Source organism: Cyclopterus lumpus, chromosome 19 (genome assembly GCF_009769545.1).
Source record: "Cyclopterus lumpus isolate fCycLum1 chromosome 19, fCycLum1.pri, whole genome shotgun sequence".
Lineage (NCBI taxonomy): Eukaryota > Metazoa > Chordata > Actinopteri > Perciformes > Cyclopteridae > Cyclopterus > Cyclopterus lumpus.
Genome location: NC_046984.1, coordinates 17,421,424 through 17,444,938, shown reverse-complemented (window position 1 = coordinate 17,444,938; position 23,515 = coordinate 17,421,424). Strand labels below are relative to the sequence as shown.

Genomic DNA, 23,515 nt, shown 5'->3' with positions numbered 1-23,515 from the left:
TTACGTTTTATCTATATTTCTATTAGGAATTTAATTATTACAATAATTTTTTAAGTATACATTTCGAGTATTTAATGTCTTTCCATTAAAAAATATTAAACAGGCATTCAATTAATTGCCAATTAACTTTCTGTCCGTCAGCTCCTAAATGAATAATAATGATAATAATAATAATAATTTCAGCTTTACTTTTATAAACAGCTGTGTTGTTTATTTTATACATTTTTGTCAAAGTGCAAAGAAAGCAAAGTCACAAAATAATCAGATATAATCCAGACAATACAAAATAAATAAAACAAACAAAAACAACTCAAAACATAAAATTTCACATTTTATAAAGGAAAGTACTAGCACTTACTGTGTGTGTGTGTGTGTGTGTGTGTGTGTGTGTGTGTGTGCTGAGGGGGCGGGGTTACTGAGGTGTGAGAGTTCATAACTCACACACGTGGTCGACCAATCAGCAGAGGCTGCAGAGAACCGGTCGGTCACATTGACACACAGGACGGAGAGGAGGACAGTCGGGACTCTTCTTCTCCTTCTTCTTCTTCTTCTTCTTCTTCTCCTTCTTCTTCTTCTTCTTCTTCTTCTTCTTCTTCTTCTTCTTCTTCTTCTTCTTCTTCTTCTTCTTCTTCTTCTTCTTCTTCTTCTTCTTCTTCTTCCTCTTCTCCTCCTCCTTCTCCTTCTTCTTCTTCTCCTCCTCCTTCTCCTCCTCCTTCTCCTTCTTCTTCTTCTCCTCCTCCTTCTCCTTCTTCTTCTTCTTCTTCTTCTTCTTCTTCTCCTCCTTCTCCTTCTTCTCCTCCTTCTTCTTCTTCTCCTTCTTCTTCTTCTTCTTCTCCTCCTCCTCTTCTTCTCCTTCTCCTGCAGCGAGGCCTCTCGTCGTCTCTTCTCTGAGGTAAATGTGTTCTTTGTGTTCAGGTCACGGATGAGCAGACAGGAAGTGCAGGGAGTGGTGCATCATGGGAGTTAGGCTGTGATTGGGATGGGATCAATGATCTTGTGTGATCGGGTCTCACCATTGTACGAGTTCAAATTTTAAAATATTGATTATCAAACTCAAAAGCTCTTGTTTTGTATTTTTATTTATATTTTAGTTTGATGTAACTCTCGTTAGATATTTATTCATCTATTTCAATTCATCTTTATTTATTTGCTTGTGCTGCTGCAACAAGCAAATAAGTTATTAAAGGTTTCCTTTTGTACCTTATGTTTAATGACTTGGACTTTTTATTTAAGTTAATTTAATTTAACAGAATGTGTTTTATTGTTCCTTCGACATGTTTATTCATTAGAAACCGCTCCGGAAATGTCACATTTATAGAGTATTTGTAGCTTTAGTTTCACAGTTCCATGAACTTGGGAGTCAACGAGGCCTTCAGGGCCGCCGCTGTGCGTGGGAAGCGTGTGTTTTGAAGCCCTCTGGTATTCGCTGTCAAACTCGGCGAGCGTTTGAGGACGAGCGACTCCGACAGCTGGCCCGGCGCGGTGGAAGGAACGCGGCTATTTATACGCCGGTGTCTGGTCGCTCACGCCCCGCCACCGCAAATACCAATTACAAATGTGCTGCTGCTGCTGTTCCATTGGTGAAGAGGAGCCTCTGATATGATCAATCGACACTTAGTATCGCCATGGTGACAATGAGATAAACAGGTCAAATACAACATGTCGCCATAACTCCCTGGTGGTCAGGAGAGAGAATGCAGCTTTAACCCATGAAGCAAAGACTTCTATACAACCAGAGGAGTCGCCCCCTGGTGGTCAGGAGAGAGAATGCAGCTTTAACACATGAAGCATAGACTTCTATACAACCAGAGGAGTCGCCCCCTGGTGGTCAGGAGAGAGAATGCAGCTTTAACACATGAAGCATAGACTTCTATACAACCAGAGGAGTCGCCCCCTGGTGGTCAGGAGAGAGAATGCAGCTTTAACACATGAAACATAGACTTCTATACAACCAGAGGAGTCGCCCCCTGGTGGTCAGGAGAGAGAATGCAGCTTTAACACATGAAGCATAGACTTCTATACAACCAGAGGAGTCGCCCCCTGGTGGTCAGGAGAGAGAATGCAGCTTTAACACATGAAACATAGACTTCTATACAACCAGAGGAGTCGCCCCCTGGTGGTCAGGAGAGAGAATGCAGCTTTAACACATGAAACATAGACTTCTATACAACCAGAGGAGTCGCCCCCTGGTGGTCAGGAGAGAGAATGCAGCTTTAACACATGAAGCATAGACTTCTATACAACCAGAGGAGTCGCCCCCTGGTGGTCAGGAGAGAGAATGCAGCTTTAACACATGAAGCATAGACTTCTATACAACCAGAGGAGTCGCCTGTTACACCCGTTCTACACCAAGTTTCATAAAAATCGGGCCGCTAGTTTTTCCGTAATCTTGCTGAGAAGCCGACGAACAAATCAACAAACCGAACAACGTATTCCACGTATATATTATTGAGCAATACATCATCACATGGAGGTAATAGAGGAGTCTCTGACCCTCAGCTGCCTCTCACGAGTCACCACTCGTGTCCTGTAAAAGCTCTTCTTCCTGTCCGTCCTCTCTCAGCTCTCACAGCAGATGCTCGGCGACGGAGAGATGGCCATACCGCGGATGTTCGACTCCAACACGCCGTTCGTCATCGTGACCGGAGGATCCCGACTCTCTTTCCTCGGCAAAGAGGAAAGCGGCCGAGGACGCGAGGAGGAGAAGGACTCGCTGGTCGAGGCCGTCGGCCCTCATCTGAGTCGGGTGATGCGGCGCAGCGCGGCCAATCACGCGGTCGCAGAGGGGTGGGACGCCGACGAGGAGAACCAATGCGTCTCCATCGTGGCACAGGCGGAGAGTACGTGGATCAATGAACGTTGTGTGACCCCCAATGAGTCGTGGATTCATCACTGGAATCATCAATAATCAATAATATGTGTGCAGGATGGACTTTAGAGATATGAGTAAAAACCTCCATGTGATGTGTTTCTACCTTTAGCTTCAGATGCTAACACTCACGTGCGTACCTTGAGTGCACTGAAACAAACACGCCAAAGTGGGTGAAGGTGGGCATGAAGGGATGCTAGTGAGGTGCATTATGGGACATGTAGGATCCAGGGTTTTTTGAAGCCTAACTTATGCCACTGCAGAGGCTACAAGTCAGGACCTTTCAACCTCTGCTACTTCGATTTAAAATACCAAGTTTGGCTTTTATGTCTGGTCGTAAATATGAGAATTTCGGGTTTTGTTGTTTTACTTTAAGCTTTGATGTTAAAGGAGTATTTCAACATTCTGGGAACATATTCTTATTCGTCTTCTGGTGGCGAGTTGGGTGAGCAGATTAACTTTTGTATCAGTTTGTGAAGTGTAAGAGTGTAAGAACTTCCTCCTCGACCCTCGTTGTGGTTTTTGACTGAATGATTTCTTGCGTCACAGTTTCTATGAAGCTAAACGTGTTTCTGTTCCAGGAGAAGACTTCCAGGAGTTCAGTCCCACCGACACACAGAGCCTCCACCCCAGAGCTCAGCTGCTCGAGAAGCACAGGTACCTCACTTCTATACAACCAGAGGAGTCGCCCCCTGGTGGTCAGGAGAGAGAATGCAGCTTTAACACATGAAGCATAGACTTCTATACAACCAGAGGAGTCGCCCCCTGGTGGTCAGGAGAGAGAATGCAGCTTTAACACATGAAGCATAGACTTCTATACAACCAGAGGAGTCGCCCCCTGGTGGTCAGGAGAGAGAATGCAGCTTTAACACATGAAGCATAGACTTCTATACAACCAGAGGAGTCGCCCCCTGGTGGTCAGGAGAGAGAATGCAGCTTTAACACATGAAGCATAGACTTCTATACAACCAGAGGAGTCGCCCCCTGGTGGTCAGGAGAGAGAATGCAGCTTTAACACTTAAAGCATCGGCTTCATGATGCAGGTTGCCTCCTGATTAGTGTGCTGAGTCATATGGACTCTATACTTCACTTCCTGTTTTATTGTGTATTTAATTGCCCCCGTGCTTCTCAATTTGTTTTACTTCCTGCCGTTGTTATATTCTGTATCGCCTAAAGGTCTCTCAGCGTGGAAACTGCCCTCCTGAGTGACACCGAGGACGAGGAGGAGGACTCCGACGTGGCGGCCAAACTCCCGCTCCACCACCTCCAGAGGAAACAACGCAGGAAAGCCGTAAGACGGAGCCAGGGGGACGGGGGGCGGCCTCCAATCATCCCGGGGCTCTGGGTGCAGGATCTCGATTGGCTGAAGTCCGCGAGCAGAGAGTCGACGACGTCGACCCCGGCTCACATCATCCCGCCTCCTCCTCAGTTTACCGACTGCAGCCACGGAGCAGAGGATGCGTCGCTGTCGGAGGACTGTTACAGAGGAGGCTCGGACTCTGACTGCAGCCTGAACCGGGACTCTGAGTCCGTTTACTCTCACGAAAGCGAGTCGGACTCGTCCTGCGCCGCAGAGGACGGAGACAGAATGTCAAACTTAGCCTTTGACCTGATGCAGGTGTCTGGTTTTACCTCCTCCTCTCATTCAGACTCGACAGGGTGTGTGCAAAGCCCAAAGCTCGGTGTGAATGACACGGGCGACATCGACACGGTTCTGCGCGGCCTGAGAGGCCGAGTGACGCGCCTGCCGAAGCTCTTCGCTTCACCTTTCTTTAGAGATTTGATCAAACGGTCTGCGGACGACTGGGAGAGCAGCGCGCCTGTGAACGAAGGACTCGTGTTTCATCACGTGAGACATTTACATCCACTTTATGAGCACCGTATGATGATAATATGCCGTGATCCCGTTATAATCTACCAACACTGTAAAAGTTTCAACCGTTCGATTTGTGATCCCGTTTGCGTTTTGTCAGTCCAACATATTTGGGAAGTATTTTCTAGGAGACAGGGTTCCATGGGGAGTTTTTACTGACTTTTAGCTCTGTTTTTGGTCTCCACCACCTCCTGAGGGAGACGTCTGTCTCGTTAGCTGCTAAATGCTCCACTGTGTTTACAAGCTGGTCGGTAACTGGGTCCGTCTGCTGTCTGCTGCCGAGCAGGAAGTCCACAGAAACTAAAACATGTCATATTTGGGCCGTAAAAACCACAACAACGCTCTCGAATATGATGAAAGCTTCAAGTCTGTGGATTTGTCTCCATGAACAGCTTCACATCACTCATAGAGCGATTCGATGATATGTTTGTATACATTTTGGATTATAGCGACTTTAATTGAAGTAAAGGTACCTCAGCATTGTACTTACTGTCAGTGGAAGCAGGTGTTTGTCCTTTGACGACCGACAGGACACACCTGTCTGTGTTGATTTAACCTTCTGTCATTTGCACTTTTCATGCCGTGCTTCAGCAACTTCAGCCCGGCGGTTGTCGGTACCGGGAGGGCGAGGAGTACTGCGTCCTTCACCACATCCAGAACGGCTCGTACGGCGACGTCTTCTGTGTCCGGGACAAACGGACTGGATTCAAATGTGCTGCCAAGAGGGTAAGCCGGGAAAGAGTGAGTCATTTATTAAGAAAAAACAAGTCCGGATGTGCACCACCCAAATGGTGATGGAGTTCAAAGTGACTGAAGCACATTGTTGTCCGCTGATCTCAGATCCCACTGAGTCACTTCAGCAGCGAGGAGGTGAGCGCGTGGAGCGCTCTCAACTCTCCTCGGGTGGTGGAGCTCTTTGGGGCCGTGAGGGAGGGCCCCAACGTCGTGCTCTTCATGGACCTGAAGCCAGGTAAACAACAACAAATAAATACACAGCTCAGATCCCAGATTGCAGTGTTAAAAACGTGAAAGAATTGTCCAAAACTTCTTCTCCAGCATGTTTGGCCCAGCTTGTGAAGGACATGAACTCCCTTCCTGAGGATTTGGCCCTGCACTACCTCCACCAGTCACTGGGGGCACTAGAGCACCTGCACCACAGACGTATCCTTCACCTGGATGTCAAAGGTATGTTCTTGATACTTTGGATATACATTTTTATAGTGGACATATATGTGTCAGCAGGCTGCTCCGTGTCTGCTGGATGGTTTGCTGATTATTAGGTGAACATATGTCATATATTTGACAGCTATAGCTGCAGATAATATGAGAACAACCTCATCCATCATAACAACCACTACAGCTTCTGTACTTTTCAGGCCTTTTACTTGTAATGCGATATCTTATTATGTTTATATGTTTATATATTCAAAGGATCGGAATACTTTATCAATTCCAGTTTTTTGTGTCCATGCGGCCCTTTTAAAGGGCTTCTTTATTGTCATGTTGATTTCCTTCCAGTTGACAACGTGCTGCTGTCTGCAGACTGCAGAGACACCTTCCTCTGTGACTTTGGCCTCTCAGAGACATCAGGTGACGATGGAGGGAGCGACGCATTCAGGGGTGAGTGAAGTCTAACAAGTCAGCGATACACATTAGATATTGATGTGCATTGATCACACTACTGGGCTCGGTGACATTGATTAACTTGAAAGGTTCAGTGTGGAGGATTTAGTGGCATCTAGCGGCCCCTATCCTCCCTGTCTGAGCGTGTTGGACGACTGTGTGGCCTTCAGGTAACCTAAAAACATTAAAAGGCTCCCTCTAGATCCAGTGGTGGGATTGTCCACTGTGGCTCAGAAACATGGCGGTCCTTGAAGAGAACCCGCTCCCTTTGGAGATATAAGGAGTTCTTTCAAAGCGAGGTGATTTTACATGAAAACATAGATATGAATATTATATTCCATGTCTGCTAATAGACCCCCGAAATGCTGCACACTGGCCCTTTAAATAACTACAAAAGAAGACAAAATTCTTTATTTACACCATTTTTATACATTTAGCATTGATCAGATTTCACAAAAAGAGAAACAAGCTGCTGTAACAGAACGGCTTAAAATTAACGCTAACAGAACACCGATTAGAAATTACTTTCCCATATAGAGTGCAATAATGTTATTTAAACAGCAATATCAACCTAAAGCTTGCTAATCCGTATTAGCCACCGTAAGCTAGCGGTCATACCAGACCCAGTGAGGGTGGAGCAGTGTATTGAACTGAGCTGTTTGCTTTCTTATGAATTCAGGGTTTTATTTGTAAAATAAAGAATGTGTTTTTATTTATGTTTTACAAAAGTTGCTTTAAGTCATCGGCTCCAAAAGAAAAATAATAAAGAAAATATTTTGCCTGAACTCAATATGCATGCACAGAAAACCAATATCTCGCCTCAGAAAGGTGTTCATACAAACCACAGCAGCATGATCACCGAGCCGTGAAGGAGCCGTGAACTCGGTGCTTGTCGTCGTAGGAGCCGCCTTCCCCGGCACGGAGACCCACATGGCCCCCGAGGTGGCTCGAGGGGATCGGCCGCGTGGCGAGGCGGACGTGTGGAGCAGCTGCTGCATGCTTCTGCACATGCTCAACGGACGCCACCCGTGGATACGCTACTACTCCCATCCGCTGTGCCTCCAGGTGAGCGTCGTCCTCCCCTCGAGCGGACATGTTGCGCCGAGGTCTTTTCTCACGTTTGCCGCCGTGTGCGTTGGTCAGATCGTCAACGAGCCTCCTCCTCTGTGGGAGGTGCCGTCCACCTGCAACAACTTCACAGCCAAGGTGTTCAGGGCCGGACTCCAGAAGGATCCGGACAGACGGGCGTCGGCAAAGGAGCTCCGGAGGAAGACCACGAAGGCCCTCAGAGCAGGTCGATGTGTTGCATGTTCAAGAATCATCTTATGATGTTGTTTAGTTATTCTTTTTTACTTCTACCCTTGAACCGTGAAATTGTAGTTTTCCCCGTAATCCTGCTGACGACCAGAAAAACAACCGTACCATAGAAACATAAACCTCTTGGTGTGGGAACGAATGTCAAGCAATACTGGAACAATATTACAAGATGCTTTACGTAGAAAACTAAAAATGACAAAGGACTTCACAACCAGAACAGGAAACCACAGCCCAATAATACCAACAACATTCATGGTATTATGTTGAATATATGGAATATCAAGGTGCCTGGTCATGCAAAGCTGTAAAAGCTGGTAAAGTTGTGAACACTCTGCCTTCACCTTTTTGAGTGAGGCAGGTAAAAAGTGATTTGCACAAATTAAGATGCGTCCTCAACAGAAACAGTTAAAGAAGACACCACGGCAGTAAATAACGTGGTATAGGGAAAGTAAGAGGACCCAGGATTGTGACCTGAGGCACTCCAAAACACGTTTTCTTGTGACGCAATTGTCAACATAATCTCAGAATTGTTTTTCAGGTGTGAAACTAAACGTTCTCAATCTCAACACCGTACTGTTGTTGCCACATTATCTGCATCACTGAGGTCTGTACATTCGCTCCACAGTCGGCGGTCTGAGCCCCTGGTCCGTGAAAAGTGCCCGCGAGAAGCTGCAGAATGACAAGAGCCAGAATGAGGATACGCCCTTCTCCTTGTCCCCCGGGATCAACCCAACGAAACCATCGACCACGATGTACTGGGTGAGCCCCTGGAGGACAACGGCGGTGGACGAGGACAGCACCGACTGGAGGGACGGAGACTCGGACCAAGACTCCGAGGCGGAGACCGACTCCCTCACCAGGGAATGGGAGTCCCGGCCTCAACCGCTGCAGGACGATTACTGGGACACCGGCTCCGACTCAGAGGTCGATATTTACATGGCCGAGGAGGAGCAGGTTCAGGGAAAGTGGCCGAAGAGTGACAGGGACTACGAGGGGGACTGGGAGGAGGAAGGGGAGGAAGAGGAGGAGGAGGAAGAAGAGTGGGACTCGTCCGTGTCTACAGAGTATCTCCGTGCCCTCCGAGGCATTTTCCCTCTGCTGCAAAAAGGCCAACAGACCAACGACAGCTCATGGGGATCCGAGCCAGAGCAGGAAAGCCTCCGAGAAGGTGAGCCAGACCAAGTCCACCAGAACTACTTCTTCTGTAGGGATACTGCCACATACAGTTGTTTCCTGCGTTGCATCTTTAAAGGACTATAATGAATCAAACGTTGTTGAAGGGTTGAAGACAACAAGTTTTAAAAGGAAAAACTAAACTTTGTTCACAGAGTCTGAGAACAAAATAAATCTCCACTTCAGCAGCTTCAATGTCATGAATCATCCACCAAACTTTACACGTTCATTCATAAATATATTATGAAGCTTTATGCAGAGGGGTTAGTTCACACAGCATTCAGAGACTCAGTTATACACATTTATTAATAAAAACTATATATTATGAAGCTTTATGCAGAGGGGTTAGTTCACACAGCATTCAGAGACTCATTTATACACATTTATTAATAAAAACTATATATTATGAAGCTTTATGCAGAGAGGTTAGTTCACACAGCATTCAGAGACTCAGTTATACACATTTATTAATAAAACTATATATTATGAAGCTTTATGCAGAGGGGTTAGTTCACACAGCATTCAGAGACTCATTTATACACATTTATTAATAAAACTATATATTATGAAGCTTTATGCAGAGGGGTTAGTTCACACAGCATTCAGAGACTCAGTTATACACATTTATTAATAAAACTATATATTATGAAGCTTTATGCAGAGGGGTTAGTTCACACAGCATTCAGAGACTCATTTATACACATTTATTAATAACAACTATATATTATGAAGCTTTATGCAGAGGGGTTAGTTCACACGGCATTCAGAGACTCATTTATACACATTTATTAATATAAACTATATATTATGAAGCTTTATGCAGAGGGGTTAGTTCACACAGCATTCAGAGACTCATTTATACACATTTATTAATATAAACTATATATTATGAAGCTTTATGCAGAGGGGTTAGTTCACACAGCATTCAGAGACTCATTTATACACATTTATTAATAAAAACTATATATTATGAAGGTTTATGCAGAGGGGTTAGTTCACATGGCATTCAGAGACTCAGTTATACACATTTATTAATAAAACTATATATTATGAAGCTTTATGCAGAGGGGTTAGTTCACACAGCATTCAGAGACTCATTTATACACATTTATTAATAAAACTATATATTATGAAGCTTTATGCAGAGGGGTTAGTTCACACAGCATTCAGAGACTCAGTTATACACATTTATTAATAAAACTATATATTATGAAGCTTTATGCAGAGGGGTTAGTTCACACAGCATTCAGAGACTCATTTATACACATTTATTAATAACAACTATATATTATGAAGCTTTATGCAGAGGGGTTAGTTCACACGGCATTCAGAGACTCATTTATACACATTTATTAATATAAACTATATATTATGAAGCTTTATGCAGAGGGGTTAGTTCACACAGCATTCAGAGACTCATTTATACACATTTATTAATATAAACTATATATTATGAAGCTTTATGCAGAGGGGTTAGTTCACACAGCATTCAGAGACTCATTTATACACATTTATTAATAAAAACTATATATTATGAAGGTTTATGCAGAGGGGTTAGTTCACATGGCATTCAGAGACTCATTTATACACATTTATTAATATAAACTATATATTATGAAGCTTTATGCAGAGGGGTTAGTTCACACAGCATTCAGAGACTCATTTATACACATTTATTAATAACAACTATATATTATGAAGCTTTATGCAGAGGGGTTTGTTCACACAGCATTCAGAGACTCATTTATACACATTTATTAATAAAAACATGGAGAAAATGTATCTGTTTTATAGAGTGATAGAAGAGAGATATCCAAAAGTCGTTGACACCCTGAATTCTGAACATGAATTTATCCGATGTTCAGATTTCTGATCTGGAAATGTATGCACAGAAAAAAAGATAACGTCTTCCATGTCATGAATCATCTGGGGAGGTTTCTCACTGACTCCTGATGAAACACCGGCCTTCAAGCCTTTAGTGGGATGAGAGCACGTTGCTGGGTACTAAACCGCTGCTGTCCCTCACTAGAGGCGGCTCTCGCCACCACAGTCCAGACCCCGTCCCCTGAACCTCGAGAAGACCCCCCGTCCTGTTTCAGCTGCTCGGACTCGTCCCAGATGGACGCCGAGAAGGTGCGTGTCCGTCGATGCAGGTGTGTTGTACCCAAACATCTCAACCCTGAAGTAGCTAAACCTTCTCTGCGTATTCGTTCTCAGGAGTCCGATCGTTCGTCCGATGACCTGAGCTCCGGAGTCTTCTCCTCCAGCAACAGTCACACGGACGGACACTTGGAGTGGTTGGCGTCGGACAACCAGCCCTCCTCGTACTGCTTCGAAGGTGAGACTCTAGCGCTCAGGTACTCGCCGCTCCACTTCTGGTTGTGTTTTATTTAAACGTCATTCACACCGCTCTGACGCTGCAGGTGTTGACATCTGGATTGAGAACGTCCGGGGCGAGTGTCTGAGGATCCGTGAACGTCGGCAGGTCAAAGTGGGACACGTCGCCATCGGGATCAGCGATCAGGTGAGAGACGTGGATCGTTGATGGTTTCCAGGTATCCAGATAAAGCTGCATTCTCTCTCCTGACCACCAGGGGGCAACTCCTCTGGTTGTATAGAAGTCTATGCTTCATGTGCTAAAGCTGCATTCTCTCTCCTGACCACCAGGGGGCGACTCCTCTGGTTGTATAGAAGTCTATGCTTCATGTGCTAAAGCTGCATTCTCTCTCCTGACCACCAGGGGGCGACTCCTCTGGTTGTATAGAAGTCTATGCTTCATGAGTTAAAGCTGCATTCTCTCTACTGACCACCAGGGGGCGACTCCTCTGGTTGTATAGAAGTCTATGCTTCATGTGTTAAAGCTGCATTCTCTCTCCTGACCACCAGGGGGCGACTCCTCTGGTTGTATAGAAGTCTATGCTTCATGTGTTAAAGCTGCATTCTCTCTACTGACCACCAGGGGGCGACTCCTCTGGTTGTATAGAAGTCTATGCTTCATGTGCTAAAGCTGCATTCTCTCTCCTGACCACCAGGGGGCGACTCCTCTGGTTGTATAGAAGTCTATGCTTCATGAGTTAAAGCTGCATTCTCTCTACTGACCACCAGGGGGCGACTCCTCTGGTTGTATAGAAGTCTATGCTTCATGTGTTAAAGCTGCATTCTCTCTCCTGACCACCAGGGGGCGACTCCTCTGGTTGTATAGAAGTCTATGCTTCATGTGTTAAAGCTGCATTCTCTCTACTGACCACCAGGGGGCGACTCCTCTGGTTGTATAGAAGTCTATGCTTCATGAGTTAAAGCTGCATTCTCTCTCCTGACCACCAGGGGGCGACTCCTCTGGTTGTATAGAAGTCTATGCTTCATGAGTTAAAGCTGCATTCTCTCTACTGACCACCAGGGGGCGACTCCTCTGGTTGTATAGAAGTCTATGCTTCATGTGTTAAAGCTGCATTCTCTCTCCTGACCACCAGGGGGCGACTCCTCTGGTTGTATAGAAGTCTATGCTTCATGTGTTAAAGCTGCATTCTCTCTACTGACCACCAGGGGGCGACTCCTCTGGTTGTATAGAAGTCTATGCTTCATGAGTTAAAGCTGCATTCTCTCTCCTGACCACCAGGGGGCGACTCCTCTGGTTGTATAGAAGTCTATGCTTCATGTGTTAAAGCTGCATTCTCTCTACTGACTACCAGGGGGCGACTCCTCTGGTTGTATAGAAGTCTATATAAATGACTCTACTTCTCTTGATGTATTCCCTCAGTAAACATTGTAAACATTAGTTTTTGGTCTCAATCTCTAGTTTCAAGTCTTCTTCAATACAGCGTGATGTTCATTTAGTAAATTATGGTAATTTAGAGTAAAACAGACCATAATTCAGGGGATGCTTGATACCCAAAGTCTGGTCTCTCGTTGACAGATCTCGGGCAAAGCCTTCACGTTGGAGACCCTGGACAGGAAGTCGGTGTCCTTCGAGCAGGAGATCCGAGAGTCTTGTCTGTGGCTGCGCTGCGTTCCTGCTCCGGACCGCTGCCAGCGCTGGAGGTGGAGAGTCACCGACGGCAAGCTGGAGCTACGAGAATGAGGAGGAACAACTTGGATTTGTTTGAATTTTTTGCACTAATTTAGTAATTGATTGCTCTGAAGACACATGTGGACGTAATGTGCTGATACGACTGGGAGTATAAATATATGTATAAATATGCAATGATTCGTGGATGATTTATGGTCATGGCGGACGTTCCAGAAGAGCTTCTTCTGAAAATTGATTCTCCGGTCACATAATATGGCCGACGTCTTCACATTAAAAACACTGTGCATCATGTAAACAGAGTCCAGCAGAGTCCTTGATCCTGGACCACGATGGATCCAGGTCTCTGCAACAGTCACCGACCTCCCGCTGCTCACAGACAGCCAGGAGCATGCTGGGTAGTGGAGTAGCCTCAGGTCTTAGCTACAGTTAGCTTAGCTTCCATCTCAGCTCTCATCCCAGGGACAGTTTGTATATTTTTTCATATATATATATATAACAATATTATTTATTAAAAAATAGATTATATATATGTATATATATATACATATATATAAATTATTTTATTTAAATAGATAATATATATATGTATATATTTATAACAATAACATTTATTAAAAAATAGATAATATATAAATAAACAATATTATTTATTTAAAAAAATGTATATATCTATATATATAGATATATACATATCTATAATTTATTTTATTTAATAATTATATACATACACATTATTTATATTTATATAAATATAAATCCGGACAGCTGGTGCTTTTTGGTAGGAATATTTAAGTGGTGATTTAATCAGCGACGTGTGATTTCAAAGCTGATTTTCTCTTTGTGAAGCTGTTTTTTCTGTGTTTTTATCTTTATAATACTTTCAGTTCTCCTCTTTGTTTCCTCTGTAATCTGGAAAAGTGAGTCGCGTTTCTCGGGGCCCTTTTTTAAAATGCCGTTTATAGGGAAGCTGCTTAAAAACAACGAATTACTGTAATAATACATGAGCCCTCAAGACTTTATTACTTGAACGTTACTGACATTTTATATCTTAATAAAAAAGAATTTAAAATAAAACTGCGCGGCTTGTTTTTCCGTCGTTGACACAGGAGCCTCTCGACCTCCAGAAGCCTTTACAGCTCTAATAAAGAAAGCAGCACAAAGTGCATCACGTGATCAGGTCACATGACTCAGACTCACGGCTTTATGACGCCACACGTTGTGGTTTTTCATTGAGAAATGATGAATTAAAACAGACGCTCAGCCAGCGGTGAGGACTGAGGTCACGTCTGGAGTTAGTTTTGGTATTTTAGCACATTGAAGGGTGTTTTTATACATACAAGTTCAAGACGTTTGTTATATGCTTTATGTTTAAATTCTACTATCTTATGTAAATAAATCTGTATTTACACACTTGAGTTTTTAGTCCAATCTTTGTGGGTGAAGTTTGCACCATAATATGAAACAAAATGCTTAAAATATTTTATTAAATGAAGACTTGATTTTCGGTGTCTGGTCAAAATGTTTTTTTGGACTCAAACTCAAAGCATTTCTCAAAACCCGTCTTGTTTTTCCCCTTTCAAATGTCAGAGGACTGTGGAGGTCATGCAGCTCCACCTCTAGTTAATATTTAAACAGGGCCCACCTGTTAGCGAGAGCTTTACTCTCATTCCCTTCGTTACGGCCTCAACATCCACATTTCTCCAACTCTAAAACATGATTATTTATGTGCAGATGAAGATCCTTCTGACCTGAGACATGAAAACCCAGCAGGAATCATACTGCCTGTGCTGGTCTGCTGGAGGCCACCTGGCCGGTCTTTGTCGAGGTGCAGGTGTCCAGTAGCTCAGCTCCTGCAGGGCGACACCCTGCACAGAGCAGGACGCATGGCCGAGCACGAAGAAAGACACCACTCACTGGAGTTGTGCATTAATAGTTGGACGTCAAGTTCATTTTAATTAAATATCCAATATAGAAATATCACAATGATCACAAAACCTTTCACAGCAACTTGCTGCTGGTCGGCTTTGTGAAGATGTATTTTACAGCTGATCCATAAAGTGTATTTGTCTGAAGAAGAAGGACATAAAGAATCTGAGCAGAAACTAAAACTGTTAAAGAGTACAACATGTACCTCTGAGATGTAGTACAGTAAAAAGTACAATCAATGTGTACCTGAGGTGTAGTACAGTAAAAAGTACAATGTGTACCTGAGGTGTAGTACAGTCAAAAGTACAATGTGTACCTCTGAGATGAAGTAAAGTAAAAAGTACAATGTATACCTGAGGTGTAGTACAGTAAAAAGTACAATGTGTACCTGAGGTGTAGTACAGTAAAAAGTACAATGTGTACCTGAGGTGTAGTACAGTAAAAAGTACAATATGTACCTCTGAGATGTATTACAGTAAAAAGTACAATGTATACCTGAGGTGTAGTACAGTAAAAAGTACAATATGTACCTCTGAGATGTATTACAGTAAAAAGTACAATGTATACCTGAGGTGTAGTACAGTAAAAAGTACAATCAATGTGTACCTCTGAGATGAAGTACAGTAAAAAGTACAATGTGTACCTCTGAGATGAAGTACAGTAAAAAGTACAATGTGTACCTGAGATGTAGTACAGTAAAAAGTACAATGTGTACCTCTGAGATGAAGTACAGTAAAAAGTACAATGTGTACCTCTAAGATGAAGTACAGTAAAAAGTACAATGTGTACCTCTAAGATGAAGTACAGTAAAAAGTACAATCAATGTGTACCTGAGATGTAGTACAGTAAAAAGTACAATGTGTACCTCTGAGATGAAGTACAGTAAAAAGTACAATGTGTACCTCTGAGGTGTAGTACAGTAAAAAGTACAATGTGTACCTGAAGTGTAGTACAGTAAAAAGTACAATGTGTACCTCTGAGATGAAGTACAGTAAAAAGTACAATGTGTACCTCTGAGATGTAGTACAGTAAAAAGTACAATATGTACTTTAAAAAGGTACAATAAGTACCTCTGAAGTATACAGTAGCATACAAAGGACTGGGGCCCCATGGCCTGCAGGCCTCTGCAGGAGAACACTGCCACACGGCTGGAGGCGCTGCAGTCTCTGGGTGACCTCTGACCCCTGACACTAGAACAACACCTCTGGCCGCATACCTTTGGCCCTCAGAGGCCCGACCGGGGGGGCATTATTCAAGAGAAACAGCAGAAACACGTCGTGGAGCCGCAGGTATGATCCCACGAGAGACAGCACACCCACTCGACGTGCGGCCGCCCAGTGGAGCCGTGTGAACGGCCCCGTTCATGCAGCCGAGCGCGGTCCACTTCCTCGACATTTTGTGCCGTGGACGGAGCGCAGGGGCTCAGCCGACGCCGCGATTGGACGCCGGGACAACAGGGGGCGGGTCGTCAGGCGAGCCAGCCGCGCGGTGATTGGAGCAGGTCCCGTGGTGGGAAGTGGCCCCGGACTCGTACGCCGGCGTCTCCCCGGTTGCGCAAGACGCCATTTTGGAGTGACAGTGAAAAGATAACGGAAAGATCGAGAAGCTGTCTTTCTGAGAACAAAAAGGTAACTACCCGCACGAACGCGCTGTTCTTCGGCCCCAAAATACCGTCACGTCGCGCGCACCGACTGCCGCCGCGTGCGAACGGCTCTCTTTCGCCGGCGGCGGACCCCGACGTCACGGTGTTCTCAACCGTTACTGTGACGCGGCAGTTAGCTTCAGCTAGCACGGCGAAGCAGGTTCCCGTTTTCTCCCGTCAACCGACGGGATTAAAACGGAGGCGGTTTGACGAAGACACGGGACTCGAAATGAACCGAGCGTGTCGCCGTTAATTGTGCTTTTTAAAAATGTGTTTATCCTCTTTCTTTTTCTCGCCCCCCCCCCGGTTTAACGTCCGTGGAAGTCCTGCGTCGCCGCGGCTCGTTAGCTCGCGGATGCTAACGAGCCGCGAGCATCCGCCCTTCGTGACGTTAATCTGCTTCGCCTTTTTTAAAAAAATAAATATATATATTTTTTAAATAACCGTAGTACCGGCGAGCTGTCCCCGGCCGTTAACGGGTTCACCCGCGCGGTCCGGACCGTAACCGTGATGTGGGGGCCGTGGTAGTCGTCTCGTGACGGCTCACACACACACACACACACACACACAGTCCGCCAGCTGGAAACGGGCCTTCTCTTATCGGCTGGCTGGATCCGGGTGAACCGGCCGGCCGTGTCCTTCCCACCGTGTTTCAGCCGTTTGTCCGGCGTGTCATCGCGTCCCCGTCTCTCGACCAGTGAGTGGAGAGACGTTTCTACGAGCATCGTTAAAAACGGATTAAATGTATTTTATTAGAGGAGTTAAATTATGGGACAACGCTAAAATAAATGTAGGAATGTTTTTAACTGATTGTTTATGACGCTGTTTTTGAGGGTGACAAGTGTGATTGAAATGTATATATATTTCTATCTTGTGAGGGTTGCTAATATATTAGCATTGTGCTTCAGCCTATACCCTTCAGCCATATGGGCTTCACTCATGGATACAACACTACTAGGACTAAAACTAATAAAATAGTCCTTTTACTCGACTCATCAACCTGCAGTGGTGAAAGAAGTATTTTACTTGAGTAAACGTAAAAAATACTCCCTTACAAATCCTGCATCCAATATCTTACTTGTGTAAAAGTATTAGCTTGAATATATATATATATATATATATATATATATATATATATATATATATATATATATATATATATATATACACACATACACACATACACACACATACTTGGTACTCAAAATGACCAACTTATTGATGTTCACCACTTTAATGTTGGTTCTAATGAAAATGGGGCTAATTATAAATGCCTACAATGCTGCCGGGTGGCTTAATGACGTAGATGTATTATCATATTGTATTGGTTTATTTGTTATTCGCTTTAATAATCTGAATCAACAAAGTAAACCGGTAATTCAAGTTGCTTCAACCTGTTTAGTTTATTTATTGGTGCCATCGTGACCGACCAGGCTCTCTGACTGGTCTTCACGGCACATTTTTGAACGCTCGCCTCTGGACCCGACCTTCCTCTCCTAACCCCGTCTCCTTCTCCTAACCTCGTCTCCTTCTCCTAACCCTGTCTCCTCCCCATCTCCTTCTCCTAACCTCGTCTCCTTCTCCTAACCCCGTCTCCTCCCCATCTCCTTCTCCTAACCCTGTCTCCTTCTCCTAACCTCGTCTCCTTCTCCTAACCCCGTCTCCTCCCCATCTCCTTCTCCTTCCCCCGTCTCCTTCTCCCATCTCCTGCTCCTTCTCCTAACCCCGTCTCCTAACCCCGTCTCCTTCTCCTAACTCCTTCTCCTTCCCCCGTCTCCTTCTCCTTCCCCCTATCTCCTTCTCCTTCCCCCATCTCCTGCTCCTTCCCCCATCTCCTAACCCCGTCTCCTTCTCCTAACCCCGTCTCCTCCCCATCTCCTTCTCCTAACCCTGTCTCCTTCTCCTTCCCCCTATCTCCTTCTCCTTCCCCCCATCTCCTTCTCCTAACCCCCGTCTCCTTCTCCTTCCCCCTATCTCCTTCTCCTTCCCCCTATCTCCTTCTCCTAACCCCGTCTCCGTCTCCTAACCCTGTCTCCGTCTCCTAACCCTGTCTCCTTCTCCCACAGCTTCGTCACCATGGGGAATGTATTCGCAACCTTATTCAAAGGCCTGTTTGGCAAAAAGGAGATGAGGATTCTTATGGTTGGGCTCGATGCTGCTGGAAAAACAACCATCCTATATAAATTGAAGCTCGGAGAGATAGTCACCACCATTCCCACCATTGGTACGTCTTTTATTACCTGTGTACTTTTCTGAATATTTGTATACTGTTGTCAAAGTGATGTTCACGTTCTGGACCGATGCCAAGACTGTAGAGATGTGAAATGAATGAAATCCTCCCAAAATTGTTACATAAATCAGAAACTAGCTGATAAAATAAACGAGTCGCACTCGATTTTAAGATTCTGAATCTGTCGTTGGATGCCTATTGAAACATGAGGGTTCATACGCTGCCCTGTTTAACGTCTAAATGAACTTTATCTTTTAAATGTAATTTGTATAAATAAAGGTGGTTAACTGGGTATCGAGTGCTTTTAAGGCGTTCAAACGCGAGATATTTCGTGACTCATCCGCGTCTCTTCTCCTTCTGTCCAGGTTTTAATGTTGAAACTGTAGAATACAAGAACATCAGCTTCACGGTGTGGGACGTGGGCGGTCAGGACAAAATCAGGCCGCTGTGGCGCCACTACTTCCAGAACACTCAAGGTGAGGAGGGGGATGGGGGGGGTAGCATGCAGCAGTGACCCATAGGTGGCCTCGTTGGTGCATGAACAATGATCTTAGAATTAGTCAACCAGTGACTCAGGCGCCATTGTTCAGAGGGCTTGTGGCGTGTGAGTCATCACGTTGTGTGAAGAAGCTCTCGGGTGTTTCCTTCTGATGGACATTCGACTCAACTGGTATTTTGTTTGTTGGCTTTTAGTTTTGAAATGAGTCGTTCTGCTCCCTTTTTTTTTTTTTTTTTGCTTTAGCTTCTTCCCGTTTCCCTCGAACGCACCAGACAAACATGGAGCTGCAGCGAGCGTCGCCAGCCACACGTTGAGCAGCCAAGTGTGAAATTTGAACGTGTGAATCCTTTTGGTGACGACGGTTATGCACAGCATCGTTAATAATTAAAGAAAATAGATCTTTAGAAAAACTACATACTGGAGAATATATTGGTGTTTATACAAATATCACAACCTAAATATGAGTCTGAGGTCACAAGATGATTTAATGTAAAACAGTTTATATTAAGTTTTCTCTTGAAATACTGTCACCAGACATCATTCAAACAATCTGAAGTTATAGATTTCACTCTTTGGATGAACTGCTAACTAATATCCACACTAAGAGCATAATAATGTGTCATGGGGGTTCAGGAGTAGGGACCACAAAGGGACCACAGGGCCTAGGTGCCTCTTAACAACCATTGAGACCGTTCTTAACTCTGATTGGTCAAAAGAAGCAGCAGACTTAACCTCCAAAGACAACACGTGCAAAATAAGTTTAGTATTCTCTTGCAGCTTAGAGAGTAAAAACCTTAAAAAATACACAATGACCCCGTTTGGCTCGGAAACAACAACTGAGGGTTGATGTTTGTTTGTGTATTTTGAACACAGTTGAACTCCTTCTCCCTCGACATGAGGAAACACTGAACCAGGAAGCACACGAGAAGCTTAATGAAACGTGTCCTGAAGTCTCGAGTCAAGGAGTTCGTCAACAGAATAGTGACAGTTAGTTTATTCTGAATGTTTACTGAGCTGAGTTTTAGCCGTTTAAATATCCAGTTCGGCCGCATAGTCCCCAAATACCTTGAGGTTATTAATTATGGTAATTGCCCCGTAAGAACCAAACTCTTCCACATAAATATTACGCTTCTTTTCTTTCGAGTCAAAGAGACTCGTTAAGCAGCGGTAAACAATTTGTACGGGAATAAATGATCAAAGGGAGCAAAGTCGCGGGTTTTGATCTGCGAAAAAAGAAAGAAGCTTCGACGATGACGTTCCTCATTTCTGCCTTTGCGAACGCCGCCGTGGACGCATTTAAAACGTTGTTTCTGCGCGCAGGGCTCATCTTCGTGGTGGACAGCAACGACAGGGAGCGGGTGAACGAGGCGAGGGAGGAGCTGTCCAGAATGCTCGCCGAGGACGAGCTCAGGGACGCCGTGCTGCTCGTTTTTGCAAATAAACAGGTGAGGCGCCATTTCCTGTTTCCTCACGCCCTCTTCTGTTGCTTCACGCTGCTCGATGTGGTTTAACTAGCGTCATATAATACATCGGTCGGAGCACGTGCCAATGTTGACTGGAGGAGCGCTAGTTAGCGTTAGCCGTGAGCATCGGACCGGTCATAGATATCGGAGATGAATTCTGAGCGGTTTAGCTTCCGAAGCTCTTCATTAGGCTTCTCGGTCTGTGCCGTGACCGTCTGTGCCGTCTCCTCCTCCCAGGATCTCCCCAACGCCATGAACGCTGCCGAGATCACAGACAAGCTGGGGCTGCACGCCCTCCGCCAGCGCAACTGGTACATCCAGGCCACCTGCGCCACCAGCGGGGACGGCCTGTACGAGGGCCTGGACTGGCTCTCCAACCAGCTGAAGAACCAGAAATGATCCATTCCAACAGCTTTTTCATTTATTTTCTTTGTTTTGTTTGTTGTTTATTTCTCTCTGTTTCAACACAGCGGCAGCACCGGACCCAGGCCCCCACCCCCCTCTTTACCACCACCACCCTTTTGCTCCCATCTAACCCCCCCACTCCACCCCCCCACACACAAATCTTTAACCCCAGCGCTTTCTTTCAAGAACTTCTTTCATTCCCTCCCTCCTGCTTTCTGCCCTCGTCAGTACTCTCGGGGCTGTAGCCTGTGCTGCGTGTGTGTGTGTGTGTGTGTGTGTACCTGTGTGTTCAGCGAGTGAGAGTGTGTGTGTGTGTGTGTGTGTGTGTGTGTGTGAAGGCTGTGTATGTTGGCTGGGATTGGGAGTAACCCTGGCGTGCCTTTTACACACCTCCTGTGGAATCAGCAGTCTGGTTTTCGAGCCCCCTATCTCCATCCACCAAACTCAGCCTCAGCCCCCCCCCCCTTCCCCAAGTCTTGCACGCCTCCCCACCCTCCCCCCACCCTTTCTCTCCAGGGGAAGCATGGTTTTCATACGGCAAAGAAAGAGCAAGGGTGCAAGCCCCCCCCTCCCCCCCCGCCTCCCCCCCTGTAGTATATATATATCTATGTTAACTAGAACTGTTCACCTGATGTAGACTGAATGCTAAATGTTCATTTTAAACCTCCTTTTTTTGATTTTGAACCCTCAAACCCACCAGTAAGAGATTCAGCACGTTGCATCTTAACCTGTATCAGGTCGAAGCAAATCAAAAAACAGGAAAAAGGACAAACAACAACAACAACAACAACAAGAAACGCCCATCCTCGATCATTCTGGTGTCATTTAAAAATCATGCTGTTTGTTTTATTATTATTATTATTATTATTATTATTATTATTATATTGGAATATAACAGTTTATTCTTAGCAATGGTTCTCCCTCTCCCCCCTCCCTCCCCCTCCCCCCTCCCCCCCAGGTGAGACTGTGAAGCACAAAGCAAGCCAACGATTAAAAACAAATTAAATTAGAATCTGAGAGTATATGCAATTATTGTTGAAACATTTTGGGGGGGGAATTAACATGTAATTCTCCTGACGATAAAATTTGAGTCGACGTTCGGTACAAAGAATCATCAGAACTAAAACCAGGTGCCGGTTAGCAGGTGTCCCATCACGAAGCTTCACATGTTCCTTTACCAGACGTTACATGTGTTTGTTGTTTATTTTCTCTGTAACTAGTTCTAGCGTTTCTATTTGTACTTTGACTGCTGAACCAAATGCATTTTTTTTTTTGAGCAGTACGACAAATCCTGTAAATGAAGAGTAGTGAATCCCAGACGGGGCCCCGAGAGGGTTTTGCTCACCGACGGTTGGCAGTTTTATTTTGAAAATCTGGAGAGAAAAAAAAAAAAAGGCGTCCGACTGTCTCTGTTTCCTGTTCGGGCTGAAGGTGAAGGATCGGCACCAAATATGAAGGCTCTCGAACTGTGAACGGTCCGCACGTGACAGCGCCGCGTCCTCCAGCTGAGGAGACCAACTGGGGGGGGGGGGGAGGGGGGCGTTCTCGGTGTCTGAAAACAAAACAAAGCACGGGGGTTAAGCTGGCACTTGTGTCGAGAATGATTGTAAATCTGTAACGTTCCCCTGTAAACTGTTTCTGTGGGGATTTCCTGAACACATTAATAAACATGATTTGATCCAACACGTCAAACTGTTCTCATTTCTACTAATGTGAGAGTACACGTGTACACATGAGGAGTAAACAAGTGACCGGAGGAGTAAACATTAAATACTCTAGAACCAGGAAGTCCGGCTTTACATCAACAGATTTCATCACACGTCCGTCTGCATCATCCTCACTTCTGATTGGTGCTGAGCGATCGAGGAGGGGTATAATTCTAATTGATTAGTCTAGTTAATAACATATGGGTGTGTTGTGAGAAGCAGACATTCCCAGACACATATTTCACCTTCCGTGTGTTATTCTGAACTTGAGTAACCTGACAAAAGCACAACATTATGACCCATATGTAAGCATTTATATTATCAGTACCTCATGTGTGTACTTATTTAAATACCACCACTAAAATAAAAATACTGAGGTAATTTATTAAAAGCTAATTCTGTTTTAAGAAAAGAAAAAAACAAGTGTGTGTCCATATTCAACCACTAGATGGAGACAAGTAGCAAATACACGTGGATTTCCCCAATGTGATCATGCACGTGTTGATTATTTTGTATTATTAATCTGAATGTATAAACTATCCAGTGGGAAGTTTATTAAACACATGAAGTACAACACATTGCCTCTTGACTGAAGTACAAGTACCTGCTGTACTTCAGTAAATGTACCCGTTAAAACAATGGTACACGAAAAGAACACGCACGCCCACACGCACTCAACTTATTTGAACCCGCTAACCTGCAAACGGTTTCCGTGAGGGGGAGGGGGGGCGGGGTTAGCGCGCACACCTGACCCACAGGCCC

General features: G+C 44.8%; 2 protein-coding genes across 2 annotated transcripts; both read left to right on the top strand.

The window, feature by feature from the left end:
* The first annotated feature begins 842 nt into the window (after positions 1-842).
* On the top strand, positions 843-13,336 carry LOC117749129 (mitogen-activated protein kinase kinase kinase 14-like). The gene is made up of 15 exons (XM_034559344.1): positions 843-892; positions 2,564-2,840; positions 3,451-3,526; positions 4,046-4,718; positions 5,334-5,468; positions 5,583-5,712; positions 5,799-5,927; positions 6,261-6,362; positions 7,267-7,430; positions 7,509-7,659; positions 8,308-8,850; positions 10,885-10,988; positions 11,073-11,193; positions 11,279-11,379; positions 12,769-13,336. Exons 2-15 carry the CDS (start codon positions 2,576-2,578, stop codon positions 12,931-12,933), a joined length of 2,859 nt encoding a protein of 952 aa, XP_034415235.1. The 5' UTR covers positions 843-892; positions 2,564-2,575; the 3' UTR covers positions 12,934-13,336.
* Positions 13,337-16,302: 2,966 nt separating this feature from the next.
* On the top strand, positions 16,303-22,732 carry arf2b (ADP-ribosylation factor 2b). Its single transcript, XM_034559353.1, has 5 exons — positions 16,303-16,436; positions 18,517-18,674; positions 19,046-19,156; positions 20,500-20,624; positions 20,880-22,732. Exons 2-5 carry the CDS (start codon positions 18,527-18,529, stop codon positions 21,039-21,041), a joined length of 546 nt encoding a protein of 181 aa, XP_034415244.1. The 5' UTR covers positions 16,303-16,436; positions 18,517-18,526; the 3' UTR covers positions 21,042-22,732.
* The last annotated feature ends 783 nt before the right edge of the window (positions 22,733-23,515 follow it).